We start from the raw sequence: 21,164 nt of genomic DNA, 5'->3' as shown, positions 1-21,164 counted from the left end.
TCCTGCACATTTGAACTTGGCACGCGCGCGCAGCCTCCCACTTTCCTTCTGACCGTTACACTTGTGTCACTGCCCCCTCCTTCGGGGAGGCTAGCTGGACCTGACCTTCCCTCCGTTTCCCCACTTTCCGATGGGGGCGTGGTTATCCCTGACTCATCTTCTCTCCCCGCTGGAGGAGAGGCTGGTCCTGACTCATGTGACTCTTCCCCCCCACTGTGCTCTGGTGGGGGAACTGGTCCTGATCCTCCGCTGCTCCCTTGGGAGTCTCCGCTGGCCCCTTGTTTCTGGAGCGTCCCCCCTGGGACCCCCCTTGCCCTTACCATAGGCGCCCCCTTCTGGGAATCTTCTGATTCGCTGGAGAAGCTCATGGAATCTCTCGGGTCACTGTCATACTCCCCTACGCTCCCCTCGGATTCCTCTCCTCCGCTCTCTATTTGCTCTCTCCCCTGTGCTTCTGCTCCTGAGCCTCTGACAATGTTGATATGCTTCTAGTGCATCAGGTAAACAGGATGGCTCCAGGGGCCCAAGGGACACACCTCTTTTGTTCCTACCTGTCTCCTCTCATTCTCTCTTCCAGTATCTCTGTCCTGAGCCAAGGTCCGAGCGAGCATGGAATAGTGGGCAAGGGGCTTCCTCCCATCTCTGGGACTCTGGGTTCTCTCAGCCTTCTCGGGGGCTTGCTGTGAAGGCATGCCCAGAGGAGCGCTTATTTGATAAACATTCATCTGTAGCCGATTGCCTTGTTTCACTGCAATCTAAAGAAAGAGCTTGCAATAAATATACTTTTACATGCACTCACACTCCCCCATGAATCCTGTGCAGGGCTTTCTTAAAGAGGCAAAGCCAAAAATGAAAATCACATGCAAACCTTGAATCAGTCACTCTTATTGTTCAGGGGAAACACAGCTGTTTGGAGTTAGAATAAAACGCACAAGCACACAACCTCAGAAACAGAGCAAACAAGAAGTTCTGAATCTGAGGCTGAGGAATGCCGCCTTGGTTTGTTTCCAAAGGTAGCTGGCAAGGTCAACATGCAGAAATGAACCCTAGGAACAGTGTCAGGAAATGAAAAATATCCATCAAAAGCAGGGGCCAGGATCAAACTAAGGTTAACTTCTAGAAGAGAAAAGGCAAAATTCAGACAGCGCGCCCACAAGACCGCAAGTCTCTTTATGGGGCAAATTGACAAGCCAACAATTCTGCCTTGATGCACATTGCCTTGGCCAAGTCACTTTTCTCAGCTTTAATTCTGCCAGCCTGTAAAATGGAAACAGTAAAAAGGATCTCTCACACAGGGTGGCCTGGAGGGTAAAACACCCACCCACAAAAAATTAGCTTCAATGTACTCTGCAAATCCAAGTGCTATAGATAAGAGAGAGGCCTTGAACCTTGAAAGGCAACCCACATAAGAATGTCGCGAAAGGTGATGCGATCAGAGAAAAAGAGGAGCTTAGCAGATGTGTCCTGAGCCAACTGGAGAACCAACTGGGAGTGGAGTTACAGCAGTCCAGCTAAGAGGAGATCAGTGCACAGACAAGTGACCACGAAAGTGTAGTGTGGATTCGCAAGAACTTTACAGCACCCTGGAATGCACCAGTGTGTGTTAAGTGTAGCTGCTTTTATCTACACTGATGTACAAGTAACACTGTGACTCAAGCACCATATTCTCAAGTATGCTTAATATTACAGGAACAGTGCTGCGAGGCTTAACATGACAGACACAGAGCAAATACTTGAGCTACAAACTTGGGGGGGGGGGAGGTTATATGCAACCTTCGGTGCAATGACTTTTGGCTGTACAACAGAATGTCCCCTCCACCTCCTCCTTTGCTAAATTTGTTGGGGCAAACAGAAATCCTTGTGCCAAAAAAATGAGTGCACTGGATGTCACACTGGGTCCTGCCCCACCCCTGCAGATTTCATGCAAGGTAGGCCTATTAGCATTACACTAAGCTTTGGCTAGAAAAATATGTAAATTCTTTTTGACAGCAGCAAGAGTGTCTCAAAAGCAGACGTACCAGTGAAGGAGGCCTTCAAACTTTGCCCCCGCCTCCATTCTGTTTCAGATATGAAATTTATGTGGGAGCAATGCTCCTACAACCGAGAGATAACAACATCACTCCCAAAGAGTTTAAGGCACAGGGTGTTAAGAGAACCACTAGTAAAACCTGACAACCCTGAGAAATGTGGAAGGAAGAGATTTCCACAGATTCTTCCCACACCAAAGAATGCCCAGGATTTTGTAGCTGTACTGTTTCAAAAATAGCCATAAATGCTGATCACATCCGTTACCTTAAGAGCTTCTTCGTATTCCTCTGTAAAGAGAGAGAAAGCCACAGTGAGTTCTGTTGTATTCAGACTTGCAATAAAAGTCACATTTGCACATTTTATAAATCAACATCTACATTAGCCCTATGCTACGTGAATGTATTGTACGCTACTCACTAGGTTTCCTTCTGGCCGCTGGGTTTAAACCCCGTTTCCCCCCAATTCAAGGCCCATTCAAGGATGTGAAAGGGAAATTCCTACATTCATTCTGCAATGCATGAACTTAGGGACTTATTTAATGCTGACTGCTATCATGAAAGCCCAACCCATGTCCTGAGTTTCAAATGCTATATGCAAAGAAGTTTCCAACTTGAAAAGGAAATAACCATTGCAGTGTCCTGGATTGTGTGAGTACAACATATTTCAGCTTTCCTCCAGTTTGGGAAGTATTCAGGTTTTATAGCCTCTGAGTCAGTGAGGCCCAAATATTTATTATTGCATGCCACCCCTATTTCAGCCAAACGATGCATGAGACTTCAGGGGTTCCAGGAGCTTAACCAAGGCCCATATTTCCTTTTGAGAATAAGACACAGTGCAGTCTGGGGTGTCTTTATGATACATGGTTTGTTTACGCACATATACAAGCTGGAGTCTACAATGGAGGAAGTTCGCAGCAGCAGCAAAACATGTCAGGCTATTCCATAGCAGCAGCAGCAACAATATACCATTCGATGCTTTGAACTGCAGCCGGTAGAATTAGACGTTTCAATTAACACTTGTTGATTGGCTAGGATTACTGTCCTAATACACAACTTCATAAATGTGCCTAATTTAATTAGCATTTACCTATGCTAACTACTGGTGCTTATAAGTGAGTATGTCACACCTCCCACGATTCCTAATACATACTTGGGTCTGGCCATTTCCGGTCTCCAGCTCTAATTCAATTCTAATGTTTATTAAAAGCCAAGCATTTGGCACTCTCAGACCTTAAACAGTGTAAATACTTGAGCCTAACTGACTCACAAGGGCATAAAAAATTTTATAGGATGCTAAGAGACTAAACAAAAAAACCTGACACTTGCCTATTGCCTGCAAGTCCTGCTCTCATTTGCTATTGGCTGTGCTGCTGTGATGTCATTGAACAGAAAGGAATCAACTGTTTTGTATGAGTGGAGTGGAGTCAGAGATGCAAAGTCAGGAAGGAAGGGTGTAGGAAAGACAGGCAGTGGGGAAAAAGGCTGTGTGGAGAGCCCAAAGTGGTAGAGCAGGAACTGGATGACATTTTAATTTGAGCGAGCCAGTTAAATCTTTGGCTGCTCGTCTCAAGTATAATTACATAAAGGGAACCAGGAACACTGCAATGAGAAAGGCTACTTCCTATCTGTACAGGAGAACGGCTAGGAAAACCCTGTAACTTCACTAAATGCAGACTTCTTTATGTGGTGAAAGTGAGGTATGTTCTCCTGTGCATAAAAAGTGCAATACTATTTGTACCCAAATTTCCCCCTACAGGATATAAAAATGAAGGCTTTATTCAGAGAAATGCAGTTGATAATCCTCATCAGATGTTACAAGCAAGCAACAGAAACTCACCTGCGGTATTGACAGACACCTGTGAAAAGAAAGCAAGCACAAATGAAGGCTTATTCCCTGGTCACATTCACCACCTTAAAATTAAAAGGGGATTTCTCATCCAGGATTTCAGAGCAGCTGCCTGGCTTCTGTCACCACTCACATTGTTTCTAGCCACTCTCCTTCGTATCATTAGCTTGCTTCCCTTCTTCTTACCACCTCACAAAAAGTAGGTTCATACTTTAAGGCACTATCCAGCCCAGCAACTCCACCCAGGCTATGATTCAGGGGATTGGATCCAGGGCAACAGATATACACCAGACAGACTTTATTCAAGTTTTATATGCTGCAAATCTCCCACTAACACAACACATAAAAGCTTTTCATAATCCACAGCACTCTTTGTGGGCAGGACTGTTACAGACTTCACTTCTGAAGTTCTCTACACAATGACAATGACACCAATTAGCCTAAAAACTTACAATAGGAGACCCAGCCTCTCCTCAGCCCAGCAAGATTTCCTCATTTTGGAATCTTAGCATGTCGGTTCTCAGCAATGGTGAAATGTGGAGAGGCAGGTACCAGAATGTACTGAACACAGAAAGACTGACTTCCGGTAAAAATGAAGAACTCATCTCACTTCTCCTGGGATAAGCAAGACCAGGCCTATTGGCATTAGAGGGTGGTGTTCAGTTTGTGACATGCAACTGATCCAATGTAGACAGAAAACGTCATACAGTGGAAAAGAGCCAGTACACCTTATGCAACAGGAATATCACAGCAGATGTTTTAAGACTACAACTATCATCATCCCCAACCACTGGACACTACGTTCTAGGGCTGATGGGCGTTGTGGTTCAACTGCATCTGGAGAGCTACATGTTCCCCATTCCTGTTGTAGGCAGATTTTATTTCAGGATAATTATTCTCAGACTCCTTTGAATCCCCATTCTGTTAAAACAGGCTTCACGACTGAGAAAACCCAAAGACTAAATATTACCCAATACAGAACAAGCGTTCACTGATGAGAAAGGAAGCTACCGTATTTTTTGCTCTATAAGACTCACTTTTTCCCTCCTAAAAAGTAAGGGGAAATGTGTGTGCGTCTTATGGAGCGAATGCAGGCTGCGCAGCTATCCCAGAAGCCGGAACAGCAAGAGGGATTGCTGCTTTCACTGCGCAGCGATCCCTCTTGCTGTTCTGGCTTGAGATTCAGATTTTTTTTTTCTTGTTTTCCTCCTCCAAAAACTAGGTGCGTCTTCTGGTCTGGTGCGTCTTATAGAGCGAAAAATACGGTATTTTGTAAGAGATGCAAGTTTCTTTATAGGGAATTGACGGTGCCAGACTCTGTAAACCTTCCTCCCCAAACTTTCACATTTAAAACAGACCCTACACTGGAACTGTGGAGATAATGTACCTCGTCTTGATCCTCATCTAGGTACTTGATCTGGATATCATTCAGTTCAAATGAGACTTTCACCTGCAAGAGAATGGAAGTGCAGTGAACTAGGCTGCTATGCCTGGGGTCAGTAAACTTTTTCAGACCTTGTGGGGGGGGGGAGTGAACGAATTCCTACGCACACTGGGAAGAATGGGGCTGGGGAAGGGCAGGCATAATAAAATAAAATAGTGTGCATTAAAGCGGGGTGGGGAAGGCTCCTCAACAAACAAGCTTACACACCACCAAGCTGCCCATCCTTCCGCCACCCCCCAAAACACACACACACAGACCCACAATTGCCCCACGGAGAAAAGGGCAGCAAGTTCAATATGCAGAGAACGGCCGATGGCGGCTCCAGAGAAGCAGCACCGGGGGGGGGGACTGGAAGACGAGGCGAGGGGGGCAAGTAGTCCTCCTCCCCACCCCCACCCCTTCTCGGTTTTCTGCCTGCCTCATTTGCCGAAGGGCTGGCAGTGGTGGAGCGAAACAGGCTTCCTCCCTGCCTAGACAAAGAGCCGCCACCGCTTTTCGTGAAGCGGGTGGGCAGAGCGAACTTGTCTGCTCTGCTCTCTGGCCCACAGCGGCACCAGGGCGGCGGTGGCGGGAGGAAGATTATTATTATTACAACTATTTCCCCAATGGCCTGACTTGGAGGGAGAACAAGAGGAGAAATGTTGGTGGGAAAGCAGAGAGAAAGAGGATTTTTGTCCTTCCACCATCTACTTCCACGTATGTGCTCAGCTTCTGGGGGCACAAAACAATACAAACACTAATAATACCTACTACTACTAATAATATTAAGGATCTCGGGGTAAGTAAGCAAGCAAAGGTGTGCGAAGGAGGCATGTTGCCGGAGCCGCCTGCTGTGGTGCAGGGCTGCATGGCGGCGGCAGCGCCAGCCAGCTTGGCTGCCCAGACGGAGCGATGGGAGAAAGAGGCCGAGCTGACCACTGGACAGTTTGCTTAGCAGCCCATCCTCCCTGCCCCCAGTGCCCAGGATTTCATCAGATGCTGCTCACATGTTTTTAAGCCTATCCGTACAGCCATTAGGGCCAGAAGCAAAGCAATAGAAATAATAGTAGATTCTCAAGAGTGCTTAATTCTGCACCCAGTATGAAATTCCAGAGAATCTGAGGACTACGTAATATTCCAAAAATATTTGCCAGACTCTCCAGAAAAAATGTACCTTGCACCAATCATGTAATGCTCCACTCACTGCAAGCCAGTAGTGTACAAGCAAGGTAAACACCTGTGTACAAAGGGCAAAGCAAGCTCACGATAAAATCCAGCCAAACTATCCCTCAGCCAAGAGGCAGAGTACTGTATTTTTTGCTCTATAAGACTCACTTTTCCCCTCCAAAAAGTAAGGGGAAATGTGTGTGCGTCTTATGGAGCGAATGCAGGCTGTGCAGCTATCCCAGAAGCCAGAACAATAAGAGGGATTACTGCCTTGACTGCGCAGTGATCCCTTTTGCTGTTCTGGCTTCTGAGATTCATAATATATATATATTTTTGTTTTCCTCCTCCAAAAACTAGGTGCGTCTTTTGGTCTGGTGCGTCTTATAGAGCGAAAAATACGGTAGGTGGGCATTTCTTTTACTTTGTGGCAGACAGGAACACTGGATTTACATTCAGCCAGGCTTCTCTTTCAGCAGTAGAACTGCAGAGATCTGTGCATTTCCTGCCACTTTCATTACTAGGTGCTGATCTACAGTGGTACCTTGGTTTACGAACTTAATCCATTCCGGAAGTCCGTTCTTAAACCAAAGCGTTCTTAAACCAAGGGGTGCTTTCCCATAGCAGCGGGGGACTCAATTTACAAATGGAACACAGTCAACAGGAAGCGGAACATGTTCTGCTTCCAAGGCAAAGTTCACAAAACAAAACACCTACTTCCGGGTTTGCAGCGTTCTTTAACCCAAGTTGTTCATAAACTAAGCTGTTCTTAAACCAAGGTACCACTGTATTTCAAGCAGATCTGAGTAATGAGCTCTGCTTCCTAGTAGGTTCTCCCTTCAAATAAAAGTCCATCCTGTTGGATTGTAGCTCAATCCTCATCTAGCTCCTGATGAAGCTCCTACCAAGTTCCTGTGTGCCAGGCCTCATTTGTTTGTTCCCATGGAGCTTACAGAACACAAATGACATTCAGAAAGTTAAATGGGAACTCAACTCACATTTATGGCTACCATCACCAGGGACTCACCATCTTTGGCAAACCTTGGTAAGCAAGCTGAAAGTGGTGGTTGCCCCTTCCTTGTCACTGAGTCTCCACACAAGGTCAGGGACAATCTGCTACATTAGGTTTGAAATGGGAAAGTTTTGGTGAGGGGTTGCTGGGTTGGCCACTGTGTGGCTGAGGCACTTCAGCCATCTCAGCAGGGCGGGCAGCCAAACAGCCTTTAGTATTCTTTCCTATCTCAAGAGTTAGTAAGGGGTGGGAATCACTGTGCAAGAGCCAGGCAATTCTCACTCACCTCTGCAGATCCTAATTGGGAAGAAGGGCCTGGGGTTTATCATGCTTGCCAGAAGGCAGTGGCAAGCTTATCATGGCTAGGGGTAGGTGATATCTAGTTTTCAATATCACTATATATCACCAGCTAAACATTGTGATATACCAATATATCACAATGTCTAAAATAAGGATGGAGCCATGTAGAAGCATTGGCTAGCTTCACAGTTTTTCCCCCACTTAATTTTGCATAGCAGACACACACAACATGATTTGCAATATATTGCCAGGTCAAAAATATGAACCCAATATAATGATATGGATTTCAAACCGGTTTTGGATGCTATATCGATATAATCATCCAGCCCTAATCATGTCAAGCAAAAATGTGGAAGTCTGATAACCAGAGTTAACTTTCATTCTATACATAAATTTTGAAAATTCATCTACTTTTTTTCCTGCGTTGTTCAGTGTATTTCAACCATCAAAGATCCAACTCACCATGGCTTCCACATCAGCCCATGTGGTATTAGATGAATCTGACACAAGGAAGCTCTGTGTGTCACCTTGGAAGGTCACACTGAGATTTACCTGTGGATCCATGCCGCAGGACTATGGAAAGAAAATGAAAGCAATTAAAATCTAAACAGCTTGGATGCTTTGAAGTGAATGCAACCACCTCCAGAAAAAGAGGTGCTGGGGCTCTGGTTTACTTGAATGTTTTTCTTACTGCTGCTGAAGCCCTCCCTGTCCCGCCCTGCCAGCCAGCCAAGCACTATGATTCCCCAGTGCTTAGGCAATAACACTTTGTACCTGCTCACAGCTTCTCTTTTAATATTACAACAGTGAACTTTGACTGGGCCGATTTACTTGTAAATAACTTTTGAAAAATAATAAAGTAACACACTTATTCTGTCTCAAGTGAGGCTATCAAGAGAAAAAGCTGGTTTTACACCAAGCTATTTGGTTTTTAACAGCCCAATATTTAGGTATTGCCACTCACTCAATTTCTTTTCTTTTTTTACAGACACCGCCCAGATTCATTCTAGATAATCTCTCAACAGCTGTTTGCATGATTTAGTGCTTCCAGTCACCTGACTCTAATTTTCCTAACGTCATAAACAAACTAGACCATATACAGTAGTTTACTAAACACTACCCACTAACATTTCTTACTCCTGTAATCGTGTCCACCCAGTACCTCATCTTATTTAAAAATAAACAAATCCAACTACACTTTTAAGAAATTCATATTATTGTCAACTGAAAAACAGGGATTTCAACAAGAGCTGTGTCTTGCTAATGCAAATAATGAACATTTTGTAAAATACTAATGTGTTATGCCAACTGTTTCCAAGATCAGAAATGCCTTTTATTCCAGCCATCAACCCACTATTTAAACACTTTCTAACACCAGATTTCATTGGGGTTTTTGTACATCTACCTCTGTTGACGTTCTTGCTATTGTTTTTCTCTTCATATCTTCTGTTTTGACAATGGTATTGATCTCTCCTTTGCCCTCCCCTCAACCCTGTTGAGCACAGACTGTACTACTTAGTTCATACACAACCCAATTACAGGTTAAATGACCCACAGACTGAAGCCCAACCTGTTAAACAAATGACACAGCTGAGATAAAAGGGGTGGGGAGAAGTCCTGCAATAGCTGAACTACAGATACAACGATGCAGGTACAGATAATGTTTTAACTGGAACACTACAAAGATTCCCGAGGGGGAACCATCTTGGGAGTAAATCCCTGGGCACAGGAAATTGCATTCTTACAGGGTGCATACCGGAAACTCGGCTACCCATCTGACCTAGTTGCCTGTGTTGGCGAGAGATTGCCCTGAAGCCAAAACACCACCAATAACCCTGAGTTTAAAGGCCGCAACTGCCACACACCATACTTGCCTGATGGGAGAAAACTCTAAGACCATAACTGAGACAAGCAGCGCTTGGGGGCATTGGGATCAAGCAGCATTAGCCACGTATTAGGAAATGGGAGATATATATTTTTGGGTGTGTGTGTGTGTATGTGTGTATATATATATATATGTGTGTGTATATATATGTGTGTGTGTGTGTATATATATATATATATATATATATATACACATACACATACATACACATACACACACACACAGATAGATATGTATGTATATGAATATATATATATATATATATATATACACACACATATTCATATATACATATATGCACACATATACATACATTACACACACACACACATCTCTCTCTCTCTCTCTCTCTCTCTCTATATATATATATATATCCTACCACCACTAAACATCCCTTTGGGCTTCCATGGTGTTTCTGGGCTGCATTTGAAATAGGTTGGCAGGCAGCAGGCGAGGCGACGCTAGAATACTCACCCAGCTGTGAAATTTTATTAATAATAATAATAATAATATCTAAATTCGTATACTGCCCTTCGTCCGTAGATCTCGGGGTGGTTCACAGAATAAAAACACGATATCGAAACACAGAATAAAAACAGAAAATAACTCTTCCCCCCCCCCACAACAACATATTTAAAAGGTGCAGAAATGAAGGCAGGGAAGCAACTTGGGTTCCCCCCCCCCACCGTCGCCTCAGAGAGATTTTTTTTTTTTACTCGCCACAAGGCACGAGAGAGAAACTAACTCCATAATAACCACAAAGACAATAGTGTGGTGGTTGTTGTTGTTTACAGAAAGGGGGAGGGAGGATAGACTTCTCTCCCCTCCGCAGTCCCCAGCCCACCGAAGCGACCCGCCGCCGCCTCAGGACAGAGCGGCCCTTACCGTCGCGCCGCCGGGTCCCCTAGGAGCTGCGCCCGCCCGCAGCTGTCTCGCCAGCGAACGCTCCGGCGACCCCTTCTCTTCGCACCTCCTCGCGCCCGCCCCGCGCTGTGACGTGCGGAAAAAACATGGCGGCTCCACCCGAGGCCCTCGCAACAGCGGCTGCCGGGAGGTGATTGGACGCCGCCGAGCGCCGCTCACGCCGCTCTCTTCATTCCATTGGGCGGCTCGGGTAGGCGGGGTCGGTGGGCAGGGGAAGGGCCTGGGAACCACAACAGCGGCGGCGGCGGCAGCAGAAGTGGGCGTGACGCATTCGATCGCCCCGAGAAGGCATTTCCGGGTTTGGGAGGGAAGATGCCATTTTCCTCCCCCGCCCGCGCGCCTTCAAGTGCGTTTCCGGGGAGTGACGTGAAAGCGGCCTGGAACCCTTGGGGAAGAAGGCGGGGCTAATAGCAATAACAACAACAATAAATATTATTAATTAATTATTATTTATATTAATTATTATAATATTAATATTTATTATTGTTGTTGTTAATATTTTTTTATAATTATAATAATAATAATTATAATAATAATAATTTATTATTTATACCCCGCCTATACAATAACCTATTAAACATTAAAAGCTTCCCTAAACAGGGCTGCCTTCAGATGTCTTCTAAATGTCAGGTATTGTTTATTTCCTTGACATCTGATGGGAGGGCATTCCAAAGGGCGGGCGCCACCACGGAGAAGGCCCTCTGTTTGGTTCCCTGCAACCTCACTTCTTGCAGTGAGGGAACCACCAGAAGGCCCTTGGCGCTGGACCTCATTGTCCGGGCAGAACGATGGAGGTGGAGACGCTCCTTCAGAAAGAAATTGACTTCCCACCGCCACTTCCGCAGTGTTTTCGCTGGAGTTTCCTTTCCTTTTGGTAGTTCAACTAAGGCAGGCTATACAGACAGAAACAATAAAGAATGGGCAGACAATACCAACAAGTGGGTTATATTCCTGCATTACAGCGGGTTGGACTAGATCACGGGTGTCAAGCACAAGGCCCGCGGGCCAAATCCGGCCCGCCAGACCTCGTCATGTGGCCCGTGTAGCCAGCAATTCCTGGTGTCCGTAAGGCCCCCCCCGCTTCCCCCGCAAGCCCTTTTATCAATGACAAAGGCAGTGTTACGGAAAGGGGGGGCATGTCTTCTTCACCTTCTTCTTCGCTACAATATATCCATTTATTCCCAATTGTCAATGTCAAAAGGGACTAAAATCTATAAAATCCATAGAAAATCAATGTGCCAATTTGCTCAATTTCTCTAGGACTCTATGACACCTCCCCTGTCCTCCATAATCCCTCAAGTAAGGTGCTCTGCCAAGCCTTTCCTCCGGGCAATGCCAGGTGGCAGACTATGCATACATGGACCATTGTCTTCCCATCACCGGCACTCAGGAAGCGCTTATCTGCGCATATCTCCAGCTCTGCATATTCCCCCCTCCCTCCTCCATATGTTAATCCGGTGTAACCCAACCTCTCCTTAATGTATTCATGATGTAACTGGGATGTATTTTGCACTGTATTCTGGGACATGGGGGGAGTTTCAAAAGTTCATGTCACCCCTTTCTCGCTGTTCAATCTTGCCTTGAACCTGTTGCGCAATAAACTTGGATCTTCTGCAGTTTGCTCCTGTCCGGCTGAGCTCATTTTCTTCCGCAGGGACCCACGGACTTAGTCCGATGAGCTGGGTGGCAGAGTAGCCCCGCACCCAGATTTTAGCCGTAACAGCAGGAACTCTCCTTCCGCGCCTGTCCGGCTCTGCAAAAGGCAACCCTTTCACGCGCTTGATTTGCAACCCAACCCAGCCGCGCGGTGCCCTTTCGGGTTTCTCCCTCTCCTCCTCGCCAAGCCCCGAATTGAGCCCGCCCTCCGCTGTCAAGGCCTGTCTGGCTCGCAGTACCCATTGCGGCACTTGCTTCTGTGAAATGCGGACTGCTTCCCGGCTCTCCGCCCTCACTTTGCCCGCTGGGACGGAGCAAAGCACACAACACCGGCTGCGCCATCGTGGGGTCCGCGCGCGTAAGAGCCGCCGCTGCACACGAAGCTAGGGATCCTTCTCTCTCTTCCTCCCTCGGTTCACCTTTGGCCCTGATCGGAGAGGCCTGATCCCGGGCCATCGCTCGCTCTTCCCTCTTGCACGGGTGACTCCCAGAAAGGCAGGCTGGATGCGGGAGGATGCGGTCGCTGCACCTTTAAAGTCCTGCACATTTTCTGCAGTGCGTACAAACACCGAGGTCTAGCCGCAAAGTTAGCAAGCCTAGGCCCTTGTTAAGGTGGGCTTGAGGAGGGTTGGCTCGGAAAGCCGCTCGGGTCGCTCTGTGCGTGCCCCCCTCCAAGCAACCCACGCGCAATGGGTGCTAGCTTAGCAAGGTCGCTGCTGCAAAAAATAAATAAAGAGAGCACGAAAGCAAAACCCGCGCACCAGGGGAAGCTTGGCCGGAGGAAGCCGAGCAGGGTCGGCGTCGGCGCCTTGCTCTGCTGGAGAGATGGCAGCCGAAGTTGGGTCACCTGCTGCTGCTGCTGGCCCGAGCCACCTTAAGGGCCGGTTGTTGGTGCTGTGGAGTGGGAGGTTGTCAGCAAGCACATGGGGATATTAAAGCAGCCTGTGCTTTTCCTTTGCAGGCTTGGGGTCCCTGGGGTGCAGGGCCATAAGAGATGGAGGCAGGCTGGGCCCTCTCCCTCCTGGGTGAAGCACCTGCCGGAAGCCTCGTGGCAATCGTCCCCCTCCCCGGGGCACACGCAACAGACACTGGGGCCAACGGAGCGTGGTGGGTTAGGGTGGCAAACGCCTCTCTGAGCTCCGCAGAAAAGCTGAACTTGCACCAGAGCCGCCTCTGACCCACATAATGGGCTATTGCCAGCTTGTATTTTAGGGAGCTGGTTTCTTGTTTTCAGCCTTGCAGCAGCAGTACCCAACTGCACACACTTAATGTGATCTCACAACGATCTTAGGAGGTAGGCCATGGTTATTCCCATTGTAGAAGAGAGGAGAAACGGAGTGATATAATGCCAGCAGTAGTATAAATATGTCCCCATACATGCACCATACAAATAAAGAGTGGACACATAGTCCTACAGATACAACCGGCCCTTTGAGGGTGACCAAACTGCTGATGCGGCCCCCGATGAATTTGAGTTTGACACCCCTGGACTAGATGACCCACGGGATCCCTTCCAACGCGACGCTTCTGTAAGGTAGGCGTCTATTTCCCGTCCCAACAATTGGGGAAGGGCATCATGGGAGTTGTAGTCTTGCCCAAAGAGCCGAAAGTGACAGCTTGTTCCTCTCATCCTCTTAAAACTTAACACCCCGAAGGTAGACGAAGAATTAATAGGTGTGAACCGCCTACCTTTCCCCCACTCCTGCCACATGAAATAAGACCTGAGTCAGAAAAACCAGAAATCATTTTTTTTGGGGGGGGGGAGGAAAGCTTATACTCGCAGCCTCCATTCAAATCGTAAACAGTAATAATAATAAGTAATAATAAATATGCCTGTTGTCTTTGTCCATGGAGTTTTCTTGGCAGGGATACTGCTGAGAGAGCAGATGCCAGTCAGTGTAGACCATGGGTAGGCAAACTAAGGCCTGGGGGCCGGATCCGGCCCAATTGCCTTCTAAATCCGCCCGCAGAGGGTCCGGGAATCAGCGTGTTTTTACATAAGTAGAATGTGCCCTTTTATTTAAAATGCATCTCTGGGTTATTTGTGGGGCATAAGAATTTGTTCAATTTCCCCTCCCAAAATATAGTCCGGCCCCCCACAAGGTCTGAGGGACAGTGAACCGGCCCCCTGCTGGAAAAGTTTGCTGATCCCTGGTGAAGACAGTACTGAGCCGATAAAGCAGCTCAGCCTCCCTTAATCGTTGCTCAGAAATTGAGGTTAAACACAGCGCGATTCCCTCCGCTGTCATTCCCCACGCGGCCAATGGGGGTAGAGAGAGTGGGTGGGAGAAGAAGAGTGGCGTTCTGGTTCACGTGATCGCGACGGATGCGGAAGCGAGGAGATGATTGGTTGGCGAACAGGTTGCCTAGGGGACGGTTCTGAAAGAAGGCGCGAAAAAGGGCCGGAGAGACGGTTAGAGGAAGAGAGAGAGCGCGCGCGCGCGCGTGACGACTGACTGAGGGGACATTTGCGTGAGGGAAGAGAGCGAAACGGGGTTTGGCGTTTCTCTTGAGGTAACTTTAAATGGGGGTTTTTTTGGGGGGGCGGCGGCGGCGAGAGAAGGCTAACAGCGTCCGGGTAGCCGGCGGGAGAAATTCCTTTCGGGCCGCAGTTAGTCAACGTGGCTTGAAAAAGAGAGTTATCTGACCGGACGGGGAAAGCTTGTGAAATGGGAAGGGCGAGTTGCGGGTCTTGTGTGTCTTGAAGACTCGGAATTTCGCCCGGTTTTTCAAAGAAGGTCGGGGGCCCAGCGGTGTTTTCCTAAATTAAAACCAGGGACTCGCTTCATGAGGCAATGTCGGTCCAACGGCGGCTATTTTATTTATTTCAAAACGTGTTTCTTTTTTTGGGTGGGTTGTTATTGGGTTGCTGTTTTTTATTTCGATTATTTTGTGTATTCTGATTTTGTTCTGTGAATCGCCCTTAGACCTGCGGGTATAGGGCGGTATATAAACTTAATAAAGAATAGATTTATATTTATCACTTTTGTTAGCCGCTTTATCTCGCCCAGGGCAACAAAACAAACCAACATTAAAACCCAGGGGGTGGGAAGTGCATTAACCATAGAATTGTAGAGTTGGGGAAGGGACCCTCGAGGGTCATCTAGTGCAACCCATTGCAGTGCATTAAAAACATCCCATCCACTCCTAAAGGGCCACTGAGAGTTAAAGGTTAAAAAGGAAAGTCTTTGCCTAAAGCTAAATGAAGGCAACAGGCATGCAATAGATTACCGAATCAGTGGGTGTTCACTTCTCTTCTGTTTATGGTGGGTAGCCAAGTTTTTCTTGCTTCAGTTTTCTCCAACAGGTGAGACAGGGTGTGGGGTCTGGGGCGCATAGTTTCTTCCGGCCAGCATTCATGCCTTTGACACCACCCTGCAACTGGTTAGGTGTATTTGTGGCCTTCCTCAGGCTTTCCTGCTGCATCCTTAAAGGTAAAGGGACCCCTGACCATTATGGGTAGGCAAACTAAGGCCCGGGGGCCGGATCCTGCCCAATCGCCTTCTAAATCCAGCCTGCGGACGATCCAGGAATCAGCGTGTTTTTAGATGAGTAGAATGTGTCCTTTTATTTAAAATGCATCTCTGGGTTATTTGTGGGGCCTGCCTGGTGTTTTTACATGAGCAGAATGTGTACTTTTATTTAAAATGCATCTCTGGGTTATTTGTGGGGCACAGGAATTCGTTCATTTTTTCCCCTTCAAAATATAGTCTGGCCCCCCACAAGGTCTGAGGGACGGTGGACCGGCCCCCTGCTGAAAAAGTTTGCTGACCCCTGCTTAAAATGGTGCCATTGCCCCACCCCTTCATCCATTTATAAGAGAAAGGGGTGGGAGTTATAAGGAAAGAGTAGCCTGTAGTGCAACACACTTCTATTGAAGATGAATATTTCAGTGCTACATGGCTTCTACTATATAGGAACAAATTTATATGTTTATTATCATTCATTTAATCATGATGTTAAAAGTTATTAGTAACATTCAGGGTTTGTTGATAGCAACAATAATCCTTCTGTGAGAAAAAATGTCCAGTGATCCTGCTGATCCTCATTTGTTCACCATATATCTACATAGCAAGTAATTATGCTGTGAGTGAAACATGCATATGATCGGGTTGTAAGGTTTCAGTTGTCTGTCTACTTAGCAGAGAGTAACTTTAAAAAAAGTAGTCACTGGGTTGAACTGAAATGTTACTGGATTTGCAGAATAAAAGACAATCTTACTGGTTCATTTGCACACTTACTGTGGGTGTAAAAGTCCTCTGAACTCAGTAGGCCTTATTTCCAAGTCAGTCTGGGCTACCCATTTAATAGAACCTTAGGTCTGAAACTGTAGTTTAGGCCTAGAATGCTAGACTATTTTAACATGAAGCCTTTTAATTTTTGAAGGTGTAGAAGACATTATGGATTCCTCCATTCCAAGCATTGCGGAGGTTCGTGGCATATTGCTGGCTATGCAGAAGAACTTGGAATGCCCAATATGGTATGGGAAAAAAAATTAGAGTGTCCTCATGACTTCTGATTCAAAATACAATATATAAAGACTGTTCTTAGAAGTACTGTGCTTTGAACGTGGGTGTCACAGGGAACTATGATTAGTTTAAAATCTAAAGCAGAAGCTTTCGATCTTGTGAAAGAGGACTGGGAAAATGAGAGACTGTGAACTTCATGATTTCCTGTTAGGTTTCAACTGAGCCTGTATCTCTCAGATTCTTTTTTCTCAATTACTCTCTATTAGGTTTATATATGACGTCCAAACAACACAAAAACATAGTAAGCCTTCTGCCAGTTGCAAATGAGTAAGAAGCAGGGAAGGCACATCTCCATTGCCCAATCAAGCTTTTTATCTGAAAGTTTATAGTATGTGTGAAGTGCTTTTTCATAGAACGCTCCTGCCAGCTTGTTGTATTTGTGCCACATTGTTCAAAATTGACCCTATATGAATGTGCAATGACTTTCTGCCTTTGGCTTATTTGAGTCTCTGACCTCCTGTGTCTCCTTATGACACATCTGCAGTATTGGTTTGAACCAGCTGAATTGCCATAGGAGTCCTCTGAGGATTGCTGTAAATATCACTGAAGATGCTAGGAATTTTTTATTGGAGATCTCTAATTGCTTTAAAAAATTACTAGGATTCCTTGCATGGGAATTTGCAGCAGTTAAATAAGCTTGGAAAATCATTTAGGATTCTAGTATAGATGTGTCATAGCGGGCTTTGGTCAGGTAGAATATAAAGCTATGGTTAAATACTATAAGCATTCATAGTGATGTGCATAGCTAAGAGTTGGGTTTGCTATTTTTGCATTGTAGAATGGTGTCTGGATCTTTGGTGATTTCCTCCTCCCCCTTCCTATTGCTTTGAGTTTGAGGAGGTCAGCTTGCATGATGCTTGAGTCCCTTGCAATTGCTAGGGGCCTGGACCCAGCAAGGCTTAAAATCTAATGGGGGATTTGATTGTTAAGTAGCCAGACCAGTTTCTTGGTGAGTGAATGGGCCTAAGCATGGTTGTTAGTGTAACAAAGGAAGTGGCTTTGTACCAGAGGACAAATGAGTGAGCCCTCTCCTTTACCTGGCTGGTGATGAGAGGGACAATTGCCAGAGTGGTATATGAGAGAACTGGGCTAGAAGCATACAGCAGCTAGAGAGAGTCATGCTTGATTTCTGCTTGAGTCCAAGGTTGTGACTGGGAGAAGCAATAGCTCTTGGAGTGTTAATGCTGTGAGCCCCTCAATCTTGGGCTCAGGTTGCATGTGTGTGTAAATAAACCATATATCACAAAGACACTACAGTGGTGCCGCGCAAGACGAAAATAATCCGTTCTGCGGGAGCCTTCGTCTTGCAGGGATTTTCGTCTTGCGGAGCTCCGCGATCAGCTGATAAGCGGTAAAACAGCTGATAAGCGGCTTTTAGCGCTTAGCGGATTAGCAGCAATTTAGAGATAAGGAGCTTAGCGCCTTTCAGAAAAGGCAAAAAAAAGGGAGACCACGGAAAAAAATTCGTTTTGCGAGTAAGCCCCATAGAAAAAAACGTCTTGCGAAGCAGAAAAAATGTCGGAAAGCCCTTTCGTCTTGCGCGTTTTTCATTTAGCGGGGCATTCGTCTAGCAGGGTACCACTGTACAGTCTCCATCGTCCCTCATTCCAAGGAAACTAAATCCTGGGTGTTCACCTGGAAACCCTGGCATCTCACACTGCTGGGAGATTGGGGTGACATGCAACACTATGCTGGTTCTAAATACTTGTTGTCATGGCAGTAAACACTTGGGGGCACCAAAATCAAGGACATAAGCGTTACACTAGAAAATGCAGTCCTAGCATCAGACCACTCTAATATGCTTCATGCTTGTTTTATTATGTGTATTGTATTCTCACGGGATCTTTGAATGAAGATCATTTTGGTCCAGAATGTTTTATAAAACAAAGCAGATACTTGTCATCCTGACAAGACAGAAGTACTGTATTGGGGGGATGGGGGAGAGCGGATGTGGAGGACTCCCTGGTCCTGAATGGGGTAACTGGGCCCCTGAAGGACCAGGGGTGCAGCCTGGGAATCATTTTGGACTCACAGCTGTCCATGGAGGTGCAGGTCAATTCCGTGTCCAGGGCAGCTGTCTACCAGTTCCATCTGGTATGCAGGCTGAGACCCTACCTGCCTGTGAACTGTCTTGCCAGAGTGGTGCATGCTCTAGTTATCTCCCGCTTGGACTACTGCAATGCACTCTACGTGGGGCTACCTTTGAAGGTGAGCTGGAAACTGCAGCTAATCCAGAATGCGGCAGCTAGATTGGTGACTGGGAGTGACCGCCGAGACCATATAACACCAGTCCTGAAAGACCTACATTGGCTCCCAGTACGTTTCTGAGCACAATTCAAATTGTTGGTGCTGACCTTTAAAGTCCTAAACAGTCTCAGCCTAGTGTACCTGAAGGAGCATCTCCACCCCCATCATTCAGCCTGGACACTGAGGTCTAGTTCCGAGGGTGTGCTGGTCCCATGGGTTACCCGAGAGGCAAGGTCCAAGTCCGGTCCGTGGTCAATGGTGCAACGTGGAGGCAGTCCGTAGTAGCTGAAGCTGGATGCAGGGCAGGGAGTCAGGTGAAGTCAGGAACAGGCATTCAAAGCAGGGAGCCTGGGCAGGTCAGGAGCTCTGGCAGAAAAGCAGGACAGGGTTCAGGCAGGAACTAGCTCCCACAACTTGGGACTGGGGCTGGCCGGCTTTTATCTGCCCCGAGGCATAGGACAGCCCCGATCCTCTGGTGACTCGCCTCTCCTTACCTGGAGGCGAGCACTCCTCCTGCAGGAACTTAGTTACCTCCACCGCTCTGCCCTGAGCCTCTGTAGCTCAGGAGAGGTTGGAGGGTTATCAGACCCAGAGGCAACCTCAGCTTCCTCTCACGAGGCTGAGAGTGGAGCACCTGCAGGCAATGGGTCTTCCATCATCTCAGGAGCCAGAGCAGACTCAGCTGATGCTTGCACCTGAGGATCCAGCACAGGTGATGACCCTTCAGGCTCATGCCCCAGCCCCGGCTCAGCTGGTTCTGGAGGCGGAGAATCCTGTGCATGCTGGGATCCCTCAGGTTCAGCATCTGAGTCCGAATCCCAGGCCATCACAGAGGGCCTTCTGGCAGTTCCCTCCCTGAGAGAAGTGAGGTTACAGGGAACCAGGCAAAGGGCCTTTTTGGTAGTGGCGCCAACCCTGTGGAACGCCTTCCCATCAGATGTCAAGGAAATAAACAACTACCTGACTTTCAGAAGACATCTGAAGGCAGCCCTGTTTAGGGAGGTTTTTAATATTTGATGTTTTATTGTGCTTTTAATTCTGTTGGGAGCCACCCAGAGTGGCTGGGGAAACCCAGCCAGATGGGCAGGGGATAAATAAATTATTATTATTATTATTATTATTTTGAGAATCTCTCCAGCTTGTCAAAGATGTTCAATTAAGCTCAGTTCAGATGTTGTGGACAAACCATAGACAGAGCATCAGACTCAGGTGTGGTAAACCCCGTCACTTCCTGATTTGCAATAATCAGAGTTTTCCATGATCTTCAGATCAAGCAGACTGTGGTCACTGATAACCAGAGTTATCTCCAAGTCAGAATTCAAAAACTGGTTTGAAGTGAATGTGTCAAATTCTGGTTATTGCAGTTACATCACAGTAAATGCTAGATAACACAAAACATGCAAGGGGAGAGTGGCACATTCCTGAGGGCCAAATTATGATTGGGCTGTTATGTCACAATTGAGCCATACCCTTGATTTTTACATCAAAGCAAGAAGACATTCTGTTATCCATTATCAGACAACTGCAAAAAGAGATAATTTAATATAGTACCAAAAATACAGCAGTAGTACCAAATTGGGAATTTGTAAGTATGACCTGGAAGTGTGTGGGATGTGTGTGTTAAGCATTTTGCTGAAAGAGCAGATGGTTCTTGAAATGGATATTTATTATTAAAGCTGGGTTGTTTCAAAAGAGCAAAAAATCATCATGGGCCATGTTTCCAATATCTTTCTTAAGAGCCTGAAGTAATAGTTAATTCTGAACCAACTGTGATGGGGTGGGGGTGGGTTGTCCACAGGTGTATTACACTTACTAGCTCTCTTAAAAGAATAACCTTATGGCACTTTAAATATTAACAGATATGAGCTTTTGTGGACTTCAGGCCACTTCATCAAGTGTTTAGTTAGCAGAAGTATATATAATGGTACCTCGTGTTACAGATTCCGCTAACCCAGAAATAGTACCTTAGATTAAGAACTTTGCTTCAGGATGAGAACAGAAATCACGCAGTGGCAGCAGTGGGAGGCCCCATTAGCTAAAGTGATGTCCCAGATTAAGAACAGTTTCAGGTTAAGAATGGACTTCGAGCATGAATTAAGTTCTTAACCCAAGGTACTAGTGTACATAAATGGTTATAGGAGGTGGGGGCAG

General features: G+C 46.5%; 2 protein-coding genes across 4 annotated transcripts in view; one reads left to right on the top strand and one right to left on the bottom strand.

The window, feature by feature from the left end:
• The window catches only part of NBR1 (NBR1 autophagy cargo receptor), a 28,515-nt gene extending 17,846 nt beyond the window's left edge, over positions 1 to 10,669 (bottom strand). Inside the window, exons 1-6 of the mRNA XM_053361919.1 lie at positions 10,543 to 10,669; positions 8,235 to 8,345; positions 5,261 to 5,323; positions 3,865 to 3,883; positions 2,293 to 2,315; positions 552 to 755 (exon numbers count right to left, since the gene is read on the bottom strand). Coding sequence (XP_053217894.1) covers positions 552 to 755; positions 2,293 to 2,315; positions 3,865 to 3,883; positions 5,261 to 5,323; positions 8,235 to 8,336 — 411 coding nt within the window. The 5' untranslated portion in view covers positions 8,337 to 8,345; positions 10,543 to 10,669. The remainder of the gene's footprint in view (positions 1 to 551; positions 756 to 2,292; positions 2,316 to 3,864; positions 3,884 to 5,260; positions 5,324 to 8,234; positions 8,346 to 10,542) is intronic.
• A 3,957-nt stretch (positions 10,670 to 14,626) lies between these two features.
• The window catches only part of BRCA1 (BRCA1 DNA repair associated), a 52,318-nt gene continuing 45,780 nt past the window's right edge, over positions 14,627 to 21,164 (top strand). For 2 of the 3 annotated variants that reach the window (XM_053361911.1, XM_053361915.1), the window contains exons 1-2: positions 14,627 to 14,751; positions 16,624 to 16,717. In XM_053361911.1, coding sequence (XP_053217886.1) covers positions 16,638 to 16,717 — 80 coding nt within the window. In that variant the 5' untranslated portion in view covers positions 14,627 to 14,751; positions 16,624 to 16,637. The remainder of the gene's footprint in view (positions 14,752 to 16,623; positions 16,718 to 21,164) is intronic. The other variant, XM_053361913.1, reaches the window with a different exon arrangement.

This window comes from Podarcis raffonei, chromosome 13, assembly GCF_027172205.1.
Source record: "Podarcis raffonei isolate rPodRaf1 chromosome 13, rPodRaf1.pri, whole genome shotgun sequence".
Taxonomy (NCBI): domain Eukaryota; kingdom Metazoa; phylum Chordata; class Lepidosauria; order Squamata; family Lacertidae; genus Podarcis; species Podarcis raffonei.
The sequence above is the reverse complement of the archived record's forward strand: the minus strand, read 5'-3'. Positions and strand labels throughout refer to the sequence as shown.